At 43.1% G+C, this 15,771-nt stretch overlaps 1 protein-coding gene across 1 annotated transcript; it reads right to left on the bottom strand.

Moving 5' to 3' along the window:
* Positions 1-416: 416 nt before the first annotated feature.
* Positions 417-14,971, bottom strand: LOC124254530 (protein-glucosylgalactosylhydroxylysine glucosidase-like). Its single transcript, XM_046688344.1, has 13 exons — positions 14,961-14,971; positions 14,363-14,465; positions 12,826-13,145; positions 12,018-12,226; positions 10,933-11,146; positions 9,786-9,970; positions 8,692-8,915; positions 7,378-7,561; positions 6,415-6,624; positions 5,654-5,863; positions 4,602-4,702; positions 1,374-1,499; positions 417-838 (listed from the first exon to the last, which is right to left on the bottom strand). Exons 1-13 carry the CDS (start codon positions 14,969-14,971, stop codon positions 485-487), a joined length of 2,451 nt encoding a protein of 816 aa, XP_046544300.1. The 3' UTR covers positions 417-484.
* Between the last annotated feature and the right edge of the window lie 800 nt (positions 14,972-15,771).

The following is a 15,771-nucleotide window of genomic DNA, read 5'->3' as shown; positions in this document are numbered from 1 at the left end:
GGGTACTGAGTACCCCTTTAAATAGGTGTTACAAATACGGTTCCGATGACAAATATTCACTTTATATACTGACTCCATGAAATACCGTTGACGTCAATAGCCATACACTCACTGTTGATGCTGTAGTTGTTCCAAGTCAAAAGACACGTGAAGGTCCGTGTTAGAATTGGCCTTCAGTAACCCATGCTTGTCGTAAGAGGCGACTAACGGGATCGGGTGGTCAGGCTCGCTGGCTCGGTTGACACATGTCATCGGTTCCCAATTGCTCAGATCGATGCTAATGCTGTTGATCACTGGATTTTCTGGTCCAAACTCGATTATTTACAGACCGCCGCCAAATAGCTGGAATATTGCTGAATGCGGCGTAAAACTAAACTCACTCACTCAAGTCAAAAAGATATAAAAAACACAACAACAAATGTTCTTAACAATTTATTACAAAATGTAAAATTTCTTGGAATAATTAACATTATTTCCACAAGGACTATTTTGATGTTATACGTAAAGCCGCCCTTTGCCTGGTATATGTCCGAGGTTGGTTAAGAAGTAGAGTGTCAGTAACGCCCAGACTAAACACGGTGACAGTCATGGGTTTGGCGAGTGATGTTGCTGTGATTGTCATATTGGCTGCGTCCACCGTCAGATCCACGGAGTTGCCGCCGTAGTCGATTCCGGTGATGGAGAGGCGTGAGGTTGACGGAGGGAGGTTGGGGCTGAACACTAGTTGTGTATCCTCAATCCGGAATCCCCCATAGCCAAAGATCATCGCCTGGAGATATCCTCCCATACCGGTGTGGAAGTTGACGGCGCCACTGCCATCGGCGTTCTCTGTCCAGATCTGAGGAGAATAGACGGTGAATAGTTATATTTTTCCTAGTAGAAAATACGTTGCAACCCAATACACGATTATAGGTTTGAATCCCCAAATTTCCTTGATGACTCTTACGTTGTGTTGAATTTTCTGGAACCTTCTCTCACCAGAGCTGTAAACGTATACATACTAACTAATGTCATCTAAATTGCTTATCTACTGCACTGAGCTGTCAAGCCTCAAATAGCGTTAAGATTGCTGTTTCAGCCATAACTTACAACCACTCACCGGGTAAACCAATCATTAGTCTTTCTCCCAGACCCGGGCTCATGCTTATAATTTTGAAAGAAACAGATAGTTCCATTTTAATTGAAAAGAAGCCCCAACAAGTTGGGAGATTTAGAACCTGAGGAAATCTCGACTTTCCGCGCTCAGCAGAGGGGGAAAATAATCTGGTTTAAGGACTGTGAGACAGATGATACCTGACCCAACAAAATGAATTAAAGAGATGTCAGTCAGTGATTGGGCTAGTCTAGATTGCCCCAGCTTTCTTTCTACTTACATAAAAAGGTTTTTGGACATTTAGGATGGTGCGCTGGAACAGTGAGTCGGCCTTGACCTTGTCACCTAGCTCCAACCAGTTGATAGTGAAGATGCCCCACGTCATTGCCGGTCCGCCAGGGGTCGCCTAGTGAACACGCACAGACACGCGTTGTTATGTCACATCCAAATAGCTAATTAGCTTTACATTATTAAATAAAAGTCATGTTTGAATAAGTGATTTATATACTGAACATCATTGAAAACGCACCAGTTATAAAAGTTCAGATTATTAAAAGCACGTGTAAGGAATTGATATTTTTTGAGTGGATAATAACAGATGGGCGACTGACAAAAACACCAACACAGAAAAGACGCTCATTCATTGAAATGTTCCACAGTCAGAAAGGATCAAACACACGTGGGGTCAAATCGAAAAGTCAATATCGCGTGTGACCGCCGATTGCATTGAAACATGCAGTTCAAAGTCTCCTCATTGAGTCAATAAGCGTCCGAATAGAGTTCTTGAGGATGGCATTCCACTTCTGCAGTAGTGCAGCCTCAAGTTCCCAGATGTTTCGCATCTGTTGTCGCCGCGAAAGACTTTGACCAAATTCGTCCCACAAGTGCTGACTGTGCTGGCCAATGAATAACCTGGATGTGTTGCTTGGCCAGATACTGCATGGAAAGTCTTCTTGTGTGTGCCCGCGCGTTGTCCTGTTGAAACGTATGGACATCTTGGTGGTGATTGAAGACAGATACGATGTGATTCTGAAGAATCTGCTCACTGTAATAAAGGGCATTAACTCTCCCTTGACAGACATGAAGGCAGTCCTGTGACCACCCCACACCATGACACTCCCACCACCCAAAGGTCTGTCTGAACCACACATCCATCAGCATAACGTTCACCACGTCTACGACTAACACGTAATCGACCGTCATCATTACGTAGATGAAGACGTGACTCGTCAGTGACTACCACACCATGCCATTGTTGTAACCTTTACTGAAAATGCCTGCTAGCCCATTGTATACGTTCATTACAGTGTCTGTCTGTCAGAATTGGTCCAACGTAAGGACGTCGAGCATGGAGCCCTGTAGCGTGTAGACGGCGTCGCATGGAGTCAGCGCTGATGACCCCCACGTCAACCTTGAACTAATGCAGCAGTCCTGGCAGTCGGCAGTGTTCAATCACTGATATGGACAAGGTCAATATGGCGATCCCGATGGAGCGTCGTAACACGTTGTTGCCAAGGTCATTGAAGGTCTCGGGTGCTGCCTGTCTACTGATGTCGTCTATGAAGCCTAACGATGGTGGAGTGGCCAAGTCCAAGTTGTCGAGCAATATCCCTGCTGCTGGTGCCAACCTGAATCATGCCTAGTGCACGTTCTCTTTCGTGAGGTGTTAACCTCGGCATCTCGATCTGTCCTCGTTTCACAATAGTTAGTGAAGAAATGAGAATCGGTTCTCATACATCTGCTTTTAATGTCACAGTCAGTATGATTTCAGAATGAAACTCGCGCATTTTTCATGGCGTGGCTGCATGTTGATGCATTTTGGAATTAAGAATCACACTGTGGACAGGAATTTGTTTCTAAAGAATTTTTTCAACTGGACATGCCCTTCGACTTCATTTTAGTTATATTCATTGATCATTGTCATGCTGAAATCCATCTTGATGAAAATATGGACAATTTTAGATAGGTGCGTTTTCAATGATGTTCAGTGTATATTCACTGAATGACATACAATAAGGAAATTAGTTTCAACTAATTCTCTTGATCGCTGAAGTTCCTTCATAATCTTTTGGGCATACACTATGATAATTCTCTCCATCACTTCTGGTGTCCCGTCTTCTGTCTGACACATTTAGCCCTTTAGTGAGAGGTTTCACTGAGGGGGTAATCCTGTCAGACTTGCACAACTTATGACTTTCCATTCGGGTTGGAATATTGATCTTCAGTAAGCCATGCTTGTTGTAAGAGGCGACTAATGAGATCGGGTGCTCAGGCTCGCTGACTTGGTTGACACATGTCATCTGTTCCCAATTGCGTAGATCGATGCTCATGCTGTTGATAACTGGATTGTCTGGTCCAGACTCGATTATTTACAGACCGCCGCCATAAAGCCATCCTCGATAATCTCCAGGCTATACGTTACGATAACTCTCCACTATACCCTGGACGCATCTACAGTTCCGCCGGATAATTTTATTACCTCCCTTGGTTGGCCTCTTATCCAATCAGGTGTCTACGCTGGGAAGTTGAGCGGACCAATCACAACTCACTTTCGCTTCTTAAATTATCTAGCCGATTAAACGTGGCAACACAATTGATGCAGAGGTACTCTGAAAGAGGTTGGAGGAGTTCTTGCATATATTTTTTTACAGTTTCAGACCTGTAAATTTGTCTGTATGATTTCCCAAACATCTGAGTCGCACTGCGAACAAACCTTCGCGACTGCGACCGCTATCTTTGTTGACACTGGCAAGTTCGGTTGTAACGGCGGCTTAGCTGATTGGCTACTGTGAGTATGCGGAGCCAGCCAAGGGAGGTAATAAAATCATCGGGCCAAGCCGTAGATGCGTTGATGATGTATTCTCATTAGAAACAGTTTTGGGCCCCAATATCATGTATGGGTCTGTGCAACGGGCAGTTTTAGATTTTGTCTCGTCATCTGGAAAATATGATGTAATCTAGACAGGCTCTCGAATGGCTTAGACAGACTTAGTTCTGTGGTTTTAAATCATTTTAACACTCTGTCATCTGAACCTACTTCTTTTTTATTGAATGAGTATTTCATGTTTCAGAAATGGAAGTGATTACTTAGGTTTTTAATCCGTAACACGAAGCAGAGGTTATTCCATATATGTATACATCTATCCAAATTAATAGTGTTGTCGTTTCTTTTATCTTAGCTAAACGATTCCTTTTGGCAATGAAATTACGTATGATTGTTTATTAAATCAAGTCAATGTGTTGGGCGCAAATAGGCCTCTTATTGGCCCACGTCGCCCTAAAACTATAAAACCAACCAACCAACCAAGCCGTAGATGCGTCCAGGTTATAGTGGAGCGTTATCGTAACGTATACCCTGGAGATTATCGAGGATGCCATAAAGCTGGAATATTGCTGAGTGCGGCGTCAAACTCACTCACTCACTCCACTCCAGCTAACTCGCCTTGATTTAACTGGAATACTGTTCAAAGCGGTGTTAATCTCCACGCATTCATTAAAGTTTGGTTACCTTCTCGTAGATAGTGAGGTCATTCTTGAGCACCTGCTGTGTTAGCTTCGCCATGAGTGGGAACCCCAGCATCACCACGTCCGCTTGCTTCACCACGGTGCCTGCAGACACACAAAATCATGCACCTATCTGGGGCATCAGAAACAGACCACCAATAGACCTATAACCAGTCTCTGCTTGAATAAACCCTGAGTAACTCAAAGACTAGTGAACTGAATTTACACAATATTTCAGCTGTCGCGGCTTTCTTAATAATAAAAATCTATTTAAACAAGTGGTCGACAGCAGTACAGAAAGTTAAGAAAGTATGCAGTCTTCACCATAGTTGTCTCCCGAAATCCCATGTTGTGGAAAAAGACGATCCTTCAAATGTTTGCCATCCTTTCAGACCTCCACCTTCAATCCCTTTTTAGAAATTAAAATTCCAAATCGTAATTGTCTTTAAATTGCAATGACCTACTTACCCATGCCCGTTCAACCCAAGGGTGTTACTTATATGCATATGATAGTAAGGCCATCCATAGTTTCTTATGTTCTCATCTCAACCTCAAATAGTAAGAAAGCTTACGTATTTCTTTATAAAATGTTTTTCAGGCGTTGTGTAACTTCTCTGAAATATCAAGATCGCTTTTCAATTTTTACGTTATTCTATGAAAGTAGAACGAGTCGCTTTGCTTTGGAAACAAACTTTTGTAATTTGTAGATGACGATTGTTGAAGCTAACCTGGGGTATTGTTTATGAGCGTGAAAGGACAAGAGATCCATATACGTGAGTAAAATGTTAACAGCGGTGAGGATAATTCAGATAAGAAAACGTTTTTCAATTTGATGTCAAACAATGTATTGCTGCTTCATATAAATTGTATAAAGTTATTCATACATATTATTTATATTTGTACACACCCGATCTGAATGTACCCTTACTGAATTGAAATGATAAAAACGATTGAAAAAAAGAAAACGTTCTTATTCCACGACGGACAGAAAATTCAGGGCGGGCTGAAAAAATACAGAAAACATACGGACCTTCTTCATAAATGCACAGTCCATACCTATCTTGTAGGTGTCAAACTCGGGGTGATACTGTAGCTTGTCATCGAAGGGGATGTACATGTTGTCGGCGATGTCTTGCCAGTAGCCGGGGGGAGTCTGTCTTGCCATCCTGGTGGCGTACACCCCCGTCAGCAGACTCAGCTTGGCGACGGTGTTGGTGTAGACAGAGTTGCTGACGTTGTAGTGGTACTCGTCCGGCGGCATTACACCTGTGGAACAAGAGTTGTCACGGTATACATCCTGCCAAATGAAGACCCGGGACAAGAACACAGGCATAAACTGAGCTGAGTGGGTTTGGTTTTACGCCACTTCTAGCAATATTCCAGCAATATCACGGTGGGGGGACACCAGAAGTGGGCTTCACACATTGTACCCATCTGGGGAATCGAATCCGGGTCTTCTGCGTGACGACTGATCACTTTAACCACTATGCTACCCCGCCACCCCATGAGCTGAATCACGCGTCTATTAGGCCAATAATGTAAACAGGAGTTTAAGAACAGACACGCTCTTTGTTTTTAAAAGAAACTTGTCCTGGTATATGTCGTGTGTTTCTAAACTGACTTGTCCCTTGGTCTTTGTTTTCAAAAGAAACATTTTAGGTACATGTATATGTCATGCGTTTCTAGAGTGACAAGCCCGTTGTCTCCAAAAATGTTCTTTGTTTTAAAAGAAACTGTCTGTGGTATATATCATGTGTTTCTAGACTTACGTGTCCTTTGTCCTGGAGTGTTTTGTGTTAGTGTCTAGGCAGACGTACCCCTTATTTCCCACAGTTTTGTAGTGGTGTTCTTGACAACCCTCGACGCCCAGAATTCGGCCATGTTGGTGATGGCGTCAAGGCCCCGTCCTTGGGTGAGGAAGTCTGTGTCGTTTGTGAGCTGCAGATACTGGCGGAACGCCAGGGACACGTCTCCGGTGATGTGCTGTTCCAGATCACCACAAGCCACGGAAGGACTGGTCTCCAATCCTGAAATACATAGTATACACGTGCATGATGGTACCGTCTCCAATATCGGACTTGACATTTTCTACTCCATGAGAATCATACTCTGTTGTCCATTGAAGAACAGAGATCAGCATGTTCCCTGTAGTGTTTGTTGGCATTCCTTGTGGGAAAAAAACAAAAATGCTCCTCCTGCATTACAATATTCTTTTCAATAAAGAACTGTTTAATAAGTCGACCATCAACTAAAATGTGCCCATGAAAAATCTTTTTATGCAGCCAAGAAGATAAATAACAGCTACAGTACCGATATACCTCTGTTAAAAAAGGAAATATATAAAGAATATGGTTGACACCTTAAATTCCAGTGTTATTAAAATCTCCAAATGGTTAGAAAATGAAAAACGGTAACTTCTGAAAACTTTATTATACCTGAAACAATATTTGTCTTAAAACCAAAGAATAAACTAAAAACATTTGTTACATTTAGTTTTGTATTTGGGACATTCTTCTAACCGTTAACGAGTCATTTAGAGAAATGGACGGACAAGGAAGCATGATCACATTTCAATGTTTTCCTCGTGACTCATTTTCAAGCTTTAACATGGCATTGTAAATAAGAATATGTTATTGTTAGATTTAAATTTAATGTTTAAATTTAATTTGAATTATTCTCTTCTTTGCGTTTTGTATTTTGTACTACTGCTGATGTACAGCAAATTCCCATTCAGGGTAATAAAGATTTTTTCTTCTCTCTTCTATAATAACGTTTGTCACCTGTAAACCCTGATTCCCACGGATATCTGGCCCCGCGGTAGCCAGTCGTGTTGGCCAGTATCTGGGCTGCTTTCAAAGTCCGTAGGCGGGTTCCAACCAATGTGCGGCCAAGATCAGCATGGAGCATCATGATTGGTGGAAACATCCACGTGGACTGGTCCCAGAACACGTGACCATTATAATCCTGAGGACGAGAAACTATAATGTATACTACTCAAAAAAGTTGAATAACACCTTCTTTTTGGCCATGGCAGATGAACTATAGTCATATCAATAAATCAGATCTTCTTAAACGTATTTTTAGTAATATTTGTATTATGCATACAAGCATATGTGAACGCACAAATCTAGTTTTAAATTTGTTATAACGAAGGCGGACGAATGTCACGTAATGTTGTGGTAACTTTACGTATGACATAAACGCTTAGGGTTGAACTGTATGGAAATGGTGTTGACAAACCAAGGACAATAATCAAATTCGAACCTACGATAAGTCCATCCTTGTTCAACAAAGGGGCGTTACTCAGTATCGAGAATTCTGACTTACTCGGACCCTTTGTAATGACTGACATTGGTCACCTAGAAATTATGAATTGTGGCTACCAGAAACTGATGTTAGCTGTCAGCGGAACCTACTGGACATATGCATGGCCTTGTGTTAATCCTGAACGTTTTAGACATGATATTATAGAGTTATGCCCCTTTAGATGCCAGTACACGCTGTGTGTTTGCGTCATATGATGCTTAGTTCTCTGATGGCTCTGTGACTTTGTAGGTTTGACAAACGTGATTTGAATACTCCCCAAATTAATCGCTCGCCATTGTCTCGCTACGTTCACACAAGTTGAAAGAAAATCGAACAAAAGTCAATGGATTTGGGAATCCCTTGTCACAGATGATGAAAAGTGGAGACTACACAACCTCACATGAGGTTACAAACTCTGATCGCAGCTCACACTACCGACGGGTGTAGTCTGTGTCTTAGTCCTTGAACCGCATTATTTTCGCCTAGGTCAGTCCTTTATTCAATGCTATGCTCTAAATAAAGCAAATCTAGATTTTTCCCCTGTTTCCGAAACTCCCATCTCACTGGAGCTCCTTTTCAGTTTGAAAGGAATTACTTCTTTCTATCAAAATTATAAAGGTTCAGAGACTAAGCGTTAATCTACCAACACTTGGTTTGTCTGGTACTAGCTCCTCCAATATGATATATAGATATGGAGTGAACGTGAATTACTGTTAATAAGTGCTGTGTAAAACAACATTCCATCAATAAAAAAAACTAAGCTGCATTTGTTACGAAAGACCGATTACCTCCCCCCGGGAGCCATGGGCTAGTCCTCCTGGTGACAGCCCAACGAAAGACCAGTTCGGATCTTCCTTCAAAGGGAGAGAACTGGTGAGGTAGTAGAGACAGGCATAGTTGATCCTGGCCAGGGTGAGGTTCCCCTCCACATCCACACGCCCCTTCTCCCAAACATCCCTCCAAGCAGCCACGTGGGAGGAATACAGCGTTCCATTCGCCATTAACTCCATAGCTAACAAACAATGAGTTACATTTATCAGAGCTTCAAAACCCAGGAGAGAAAAAAGCTTGAGATGTCGTAGTCTTGTGTGGAACCTGGTTAGGGGTTCAAGTTAACGCATAAATGGAAATTCCCTTGTCACAAACGTCTCTGAAAAGGATGTCTTGAGACCTAAATGTGCGATTTTATATTATTTTTAAGTGAGTCCAGAGATTCAGTTTTGTCGTGAGAACGTGACGTGAGTAATATAAGCCAAAGGCGTGAAAGTTGGCAGGTATGCATTTACATATGAGCGTACTTCATACTTATCAGCAGAATACTTTGATTGTTTCCGAGCTCATATTTAACATGACACAAAGGCAAGTATATGTGTGAGCTTGTCAAAGAAAGTTAGATGGCTGTCTGAAGCTGTATGTACTATTACAGAAAACATATGGTTGTTTTCACGTGTAGATTGCATTACGACTGTCTCAAATTACAGACTGGCAGGTAGCTGTCTAAACCTATATGCAAAGTATGACATTTCCCAGATAGCATTCAGACGTTGGGCCAACGTTGGCAATGTTGGCAAAACCATTGCCAACGTTGGGCCAACGTCTGAATGCTATCTGGGGAATTAGCACAGGAAGCCAGAAGACTGTCTGAACTTACATATAATATATGCCATTACAGAATACCAGACAACTGTCTGAAACTGAAATCAAATCTACAGACAGACAAGTGACTGTCTGAACTTCAATGCAATGGATGACCTTTGATAGCCGACTGTCTGAGCCAAACGTCAGAAGGATCTCGGTAAGGGAACGACAGTTAGTACCGCTGCCTTAAGCACGTGCCACATCAGACGCCATGTTAACTTTGAGACGGTGTTTTGTCTCTGACCTTGGTTGAAGCCTTCGATTGCCTTGCTTTTGTCTACGTTGATAGACGTGAAGAACACGACGTCTTCCTTGGAGATGCCAACCGGAAGTGACAGGCTGCTGGGAATGTTGCTGGAAAACACTGTCACCGGTGTCACTGGCGCCATCGCATCGTACTCCGCTTCTTTGGTGTGTCCACTCTTCAAACTAGTGGAAAACAACATAACTGATTATACACCGTGTACACCTCCCCTGCATTTGATGTCATATATCTGCTCTGAACGTCAAGGGTTTTCTATTGTCTGTGTAGAGTTGCGTCCCTTATTCGTGCCAGGAATCATTGACACCCCTTTGCTTCTCATGTATTCAATCACAGGTTTGTCCGGTCCAGTCTCGTACAGGTCGATGTACAGACCACTGTGACATATGTGGAATATTGTTGAATACGACCTTTACCAACTTTCACCCATTTGCTCTTCCGCTTTGGGGTTTAATTCCTTCCATATATACCGTGGTTGTTTCTAGCCAGAATCAGCACCATGCCCGCATCAATGGGTTTCCGTATCATTTGGGATTTTCTCTCGTGACATGGCTGAAATACTGAGGTGAGGTGAGGTGAAAGTGGGTTTTACGTCGTGCTTGAGAATATTTCGCTCATATGACGACGTGCATGCGTGTGTATGTGTATGTGTATGTGCGCCTGCTTGTACTAGCCCAGACTTAGGCTGGTTTTATAGTGCTAGCCCACTGAGATACCATGCCGCAGTGAAGCATGAATACCCCACTCAGACACATTATACTGACTCCGAGCCGACCAGTCCTTGTTGTACCCATTAATGCCGAGCACCAGGCAGGGACCAACAAGTACCATATTTTAACGTCTTTTGGTATGACGCGGTCGGGGATCGAACCCGCGACCTTCCGCTCTCCGGGCGGACGTTCTAACCACTACATCACGGAGGCGGTCGTGGAGTTAAACCTCACTCACTCACTCACTCATTCTCACCGGCATAGAAACAGACATTTGTCAATACTGATCTTCATCCAACACGAATATTATATATATCTTTGCACCGTTACCGCACACAAACTGCTTCACTAAAGTACATTTCCACTTACCCTTATCATTTGGTTTAAATATGTCTATAACAATTCAAAATTAAACTCACGTGATCTGTCCGTTGTCGTCAACATTTGTCCATGTGACGTCCTCGCTGGCTGTGCCGTTGTTGACGTTCAAGGTCACCGTGATGTTTCCGTTACGATTGCCGGACGTGTCAGCTATGATCAGTTCTATAGCGAGGACGCTCGTCACCACTCTGTGTGCGTATATCCGTAGTTCCACGTAGAATCCATCCCCGTTATAGCGCTCGTAGTATACACCTGTGACAGACACCATGATATTTAAAGGGGGACCGGGCTCAGAAACCTGACAGTCCCTGAAAGTTTCATCAAAGGTGCCCATACACTTTGTTAGCTTTCTAACCGATCTTCGATAATCAATCGTGTATATCAATCAAGCTGGTTGTAATTTACTGATTTAGAAGACAACAATGCCACAGCTGGTTCACGCGAGGGATTCATTATTATGTCTATACAACCACTAGAAACTTTTTTCAAAATCTTGGAAGAAAGTCACCCTTTCATGTGTATACATGTATGCATAAAGACGTGTATAGATTTGTATAAACTCAACGAGTGAGTGAGTGTAAATTTTACTTCGCTTTCAGCAATATTTCAGCAATGTCACAGTGGGGGACACCACGAATTGTATTTATGTGGGAATCGAATCTGGTCTTTGGCGTAATGAGCGAACGCTATGACCACTTGCGTAAATACCACCCCATAAACTCCTCGACGCTAAAGCGCCCGACGATGAAAAAGGCTTTGAGTTCCCTGGAGATCACAATTCAGGCGTCACGACACAACGAAACCATTTGAAATAATCAATGCCTATTTCGGTCGCCCATTGGTTCTTACTGGTAACTGCTTTATGTTGATAAGTTTGAGGAGCGGCAGGGTAATCTTGTGTTTAAGCGTTAGCTCGTCACGCCGAACGTTCGGGTTCGATTCCACATATGGGTATATTTTATGAAGCCGGTCTCTGGTGTGTCCTGGCAGGAATATTGCGCACAGTGGGGTGAAACCAAAACCACTTACTCACACCTAAATAGAACATCTATCTCGTAAAAACGTATTTATACCCTCAAATCCAACGTTTTTTGCGCCATATTGACAGTCTCTGGAATCTCACCTCTGCCAATGTCAAGGACAAATTTCTTAGTGACGTTGCTAGGGGTGATGGATGTAATAGACACGGCCACAGTCGACGGAAGTCGGGCTCGGTGACTGTCCCGTTCTTTGCCGTTATAAAGACCGTTCATGAACATGGAGTCGCCCTTGACGACCGTGGCCACATGACCGTTGCCAATCTCAGGCCAAAGACGTTCATCAGAGGGGTACCTATTTTGAGAACATATATGAATATCAATGGCATGTAGATGAACTTCAGGCAGAAATATACCGAGTTACCATGAAAGGGCAAAATTTACCAAAGGGTAGGCTGAGACAAGGAGACAGCACCAAATAGCTCACCTTTACAGGCAGGTATATACAACTAAAGACTCTTAGAAAACCCTTACCGCGAATATTGGACTCAAGGCAATTTAAAAATGTCATCCGTTTACTATTTTGACGTCACGAGAGGTCATGAAAGAGTTTCTTTGTTGCTTAACGCCGCACACAGTAATGTTTCGGATATACGACGGGACCAGACAATTCAGTGATTTACATTATGAACGTTGCCTTACGCAGCTAGGATACGATGCCTTGCATCAACCGATTCGGCAAACTTGACCACCCGATCCCGTTAGTCGCCGTTATTCCAACCCCGACCTTCACGGGGCGGCGAAGATTGTGATACTATTCTTTTAACTCAAGTTTTATCATCTGGTATATATTATATAGATACACACTAAACATTTCATGATATACCAAGCCAATTGTCCCATGTCGTATTTAAGCTGGTTTCAGTAAATAAATGTCTGTATGGGGGAACTTACTTATCAAACTCAAACACCGTAGCGTCTTGGGGCAGAGCGGAAGGCGGGACCTTGTCGGAGTCGCATGACACCCTGTACCGCTTGTCACCATGACGATTCGTACATATCCGGTCTGATGACGCATGTCCACGAGTCGAGGTGTCTCTACCGGTCTGATCCGGAGACCCAATGGTGTGGACATCAGGGGTTTGTCCATTCCGCGACTCCTTCCACGACACAACGTTGCCAGTGTCCCTGTGTCCGTAGGTGTGAAGCAGCAACAGCGTCGTTGTAGTGATAAATATCAGGAAACCCGCCATCAGGACGTTTTGGATGGAAACCTGGATTGAATAATAGCCGCATATTTGTACCATTCATCACTGATGAAATGAGCGTCCGCCCGGAGTGCGGAAGGTCGTGGGTTCGATCCCCGACCGCGTCATACCAAAAGACGTTAAAATATGGTACTTGTTGGTCCCTGCCTGGGGCTCGGCATTAATGGGTACAACCTGGGGCTCGGTATTAATGGGTACAACAAGGACTGGTCGGCTCGGAGTCAGTATAATGTGTCTGAGTGGGGTATTCACGCTTCACTGCGGCATGGTATCTCAGTGGGTTAGCACTATAAAACCAGCTTCAGTCTGGGCTAGTACAAGCAGCCGCACGTACACATACACACGCATGCACGTCGTCATATGAGCGAAATATTCTCAAGCACGACGATAAACCCAATTCCACCACCACTGATGAAATGAAGCTGCTTATATTATGTTCCCCTTACTGCACCGCCCAGTCATGTACGTAAGCTACATTCCTCTATACATTCCAGTAACGACCTGTAAAGCCTCTCATAATCATGATAATTTTTGTTTTTCTTAGTTTAGCCAAAAAAAACTTTGTTGTTTTCGAATGGTGTACATGCGTACGTGCGTGCGTGCGTGCTTGTGTATGTGGTTTTACGCCACTTTTAGCAATATTTGAGCAATATTACTGCGTGAGACACCATTGTATTTATAACCTATACACGTGAAGTTAACATTTCTGGATGTCAGCTTCTGTAGGGGGCGGGATGTAATAGCGCTGTTTGATAAGAATGGCATTGATCTTCGCAAAAGGGATTAAGTGACATGCATCTACCAAGTTAGCGAGTCTGACAGCCCAGTGGCTTTAGTAGCCTCTGACAACAAGGACGGGCACCTGACATCGAATCCTGTGAATATTAAGACGCTTAATCCACACATTTGGGTACGATGACACACAAGACCAGCCGGGTCCTGGCTCCGAAATCATAATGAATATTAGCGATATTACACCATATCACCATCCAGATCATATAATAATATATGTAGGTTCGAAAAATACACACGAAGTTAAGCCCTCGTTACAGAATGTCAGTAGAACCTTGTTACACGTACCTTGAATTGAGGCGCACTCGGCTCTTTGACAACAGAGGGTTGTCAGTAATTGGTTACACTCACATCCTAACTGTCCACCCTTACAACGATGGTAGCCGTGACCTTTAATTGCGATTGTCCGAAGGTTAATCTAAGATACGTACCATATGGAGGCCGTATCGGCATGTCTCAGCATCGGTAGTCACGCCCCCTTCCGTCCCCGCTATAACGATGATTTGGTTCCGCTGTTGAAACACGAGGCAGCAGCTGGTTATAAAATAACATGGCAGTATACAATGCACTTGAAAAGGGGTATATAAACATGTTACATTTCTACAAGCACTGGTCGGATCTATGGTTAATGAAACTGAAAAGAACACGGTATAACGAATTGCAGACCGACACTTGTTCATTTACAAACATGTAAAAAATTATAATTACTCAGATATGACCTTGACTTACCACCAATGTCCAAATAACAGTATACCTGTTCTACAGGCCGTCTACAAAACAATTCTACGACGTTTAAAAATGTGGTCAAGTTTTGCTTTTTGCGATACAGATATTTTGTAAACAAATTTAATTTTTTGTTTGCGTTTTCACGGAAAGATGATATAGATGAAAAAGGAACAATATAATTATAGAATTGTTTTCTTCATCTACACTTAGCAGATACGAGTTTGTATACAAACGTAAAACGGTGTGCTGTCTAGAATAAGCCTGTTTTGAAAACTGGCTGCAGGCAAGTACAGAACTGTTTACTGCAAAGCCATAGTTATCTATCTGTGCCAGCGCCTGACCGACATTCACACTGCAAAACAACCCAGCAACGTTTCAAACATGGAAATGTATTTACGGAGATCCTATTACACTTCACAGTGCTGCATTGGTCGTTGTGCAGGTTTTCGTCAACAAGACGTGCCAGTGTCCGCTTTGCGTCGGTTCGAATCCCACATGGACCCGATTACGGTCCATGGAAACGCGTTGTTTCGACCTACACAGCAGAAATGTCAGTGTTGGGTAAAGTCCACCTATCGGAACGAGTTAACAGCCAGACATTGGTTTCGGTGTATTCAGCTTCTCCTAAACTGTCAGTTGGTTAGTGAGTGAATTTTGTTATATGCCACGTTTTATGGAATATTCCGGCAATATCACGTCAGATACCAGGAATGGGCTTCACGCGTTGTACACAAGTTGGGAATGGATCCCGAATCTTCGACGCAACGAGCGTTCACTTTAACCACAAGGATACCCTACCTCCTCACTATCGTTTGGAAACACCGTAAGCGGCACTTTACGCCACATACTGTAGATCATATAGAGCAAGAGTACACGCTTGGACGGTACGTGATTTTCTTGGGTGTTGGTGTTCCATTCGTCTAAAACATTGCCATTTATTGTGCAAAAATGTTCCCTGAGGCGTGTTATAACCTTTGACGATCCTGGGTTCGAATCACGGTTCGTCCTGATTATGTTCATAGGTCTGTCAGCACCAAGACCGTGTTTGTGGGATTCACCAAAACAGTGAGCGCTAATTAACAGGCCTTGCAAGAAACCTGTACGGTTAAAATCT

Source organism: Haliotis rubra, unplaced genomic scaffold (genome assembly GCF_003918875.1).
Source record: "Haliotis rubra isolate DU_JTF1 unplaced genomic scaffold, ASM391887v1 Scf574, whole genome shotgun sequence".
In the NCBI taxonomy this organism is placed as follows: Eukaryota; Metazoa; Mollusca; class Gastropoda; order Lepetellida; family Haliotidae; genus Haliotis; species Haliotis rubra.
The sequence above is the reverse complement of the archived record's forward strand: the minus strand, read 5'-3'. Positions and strand labels throughout refer to the sequence as shown.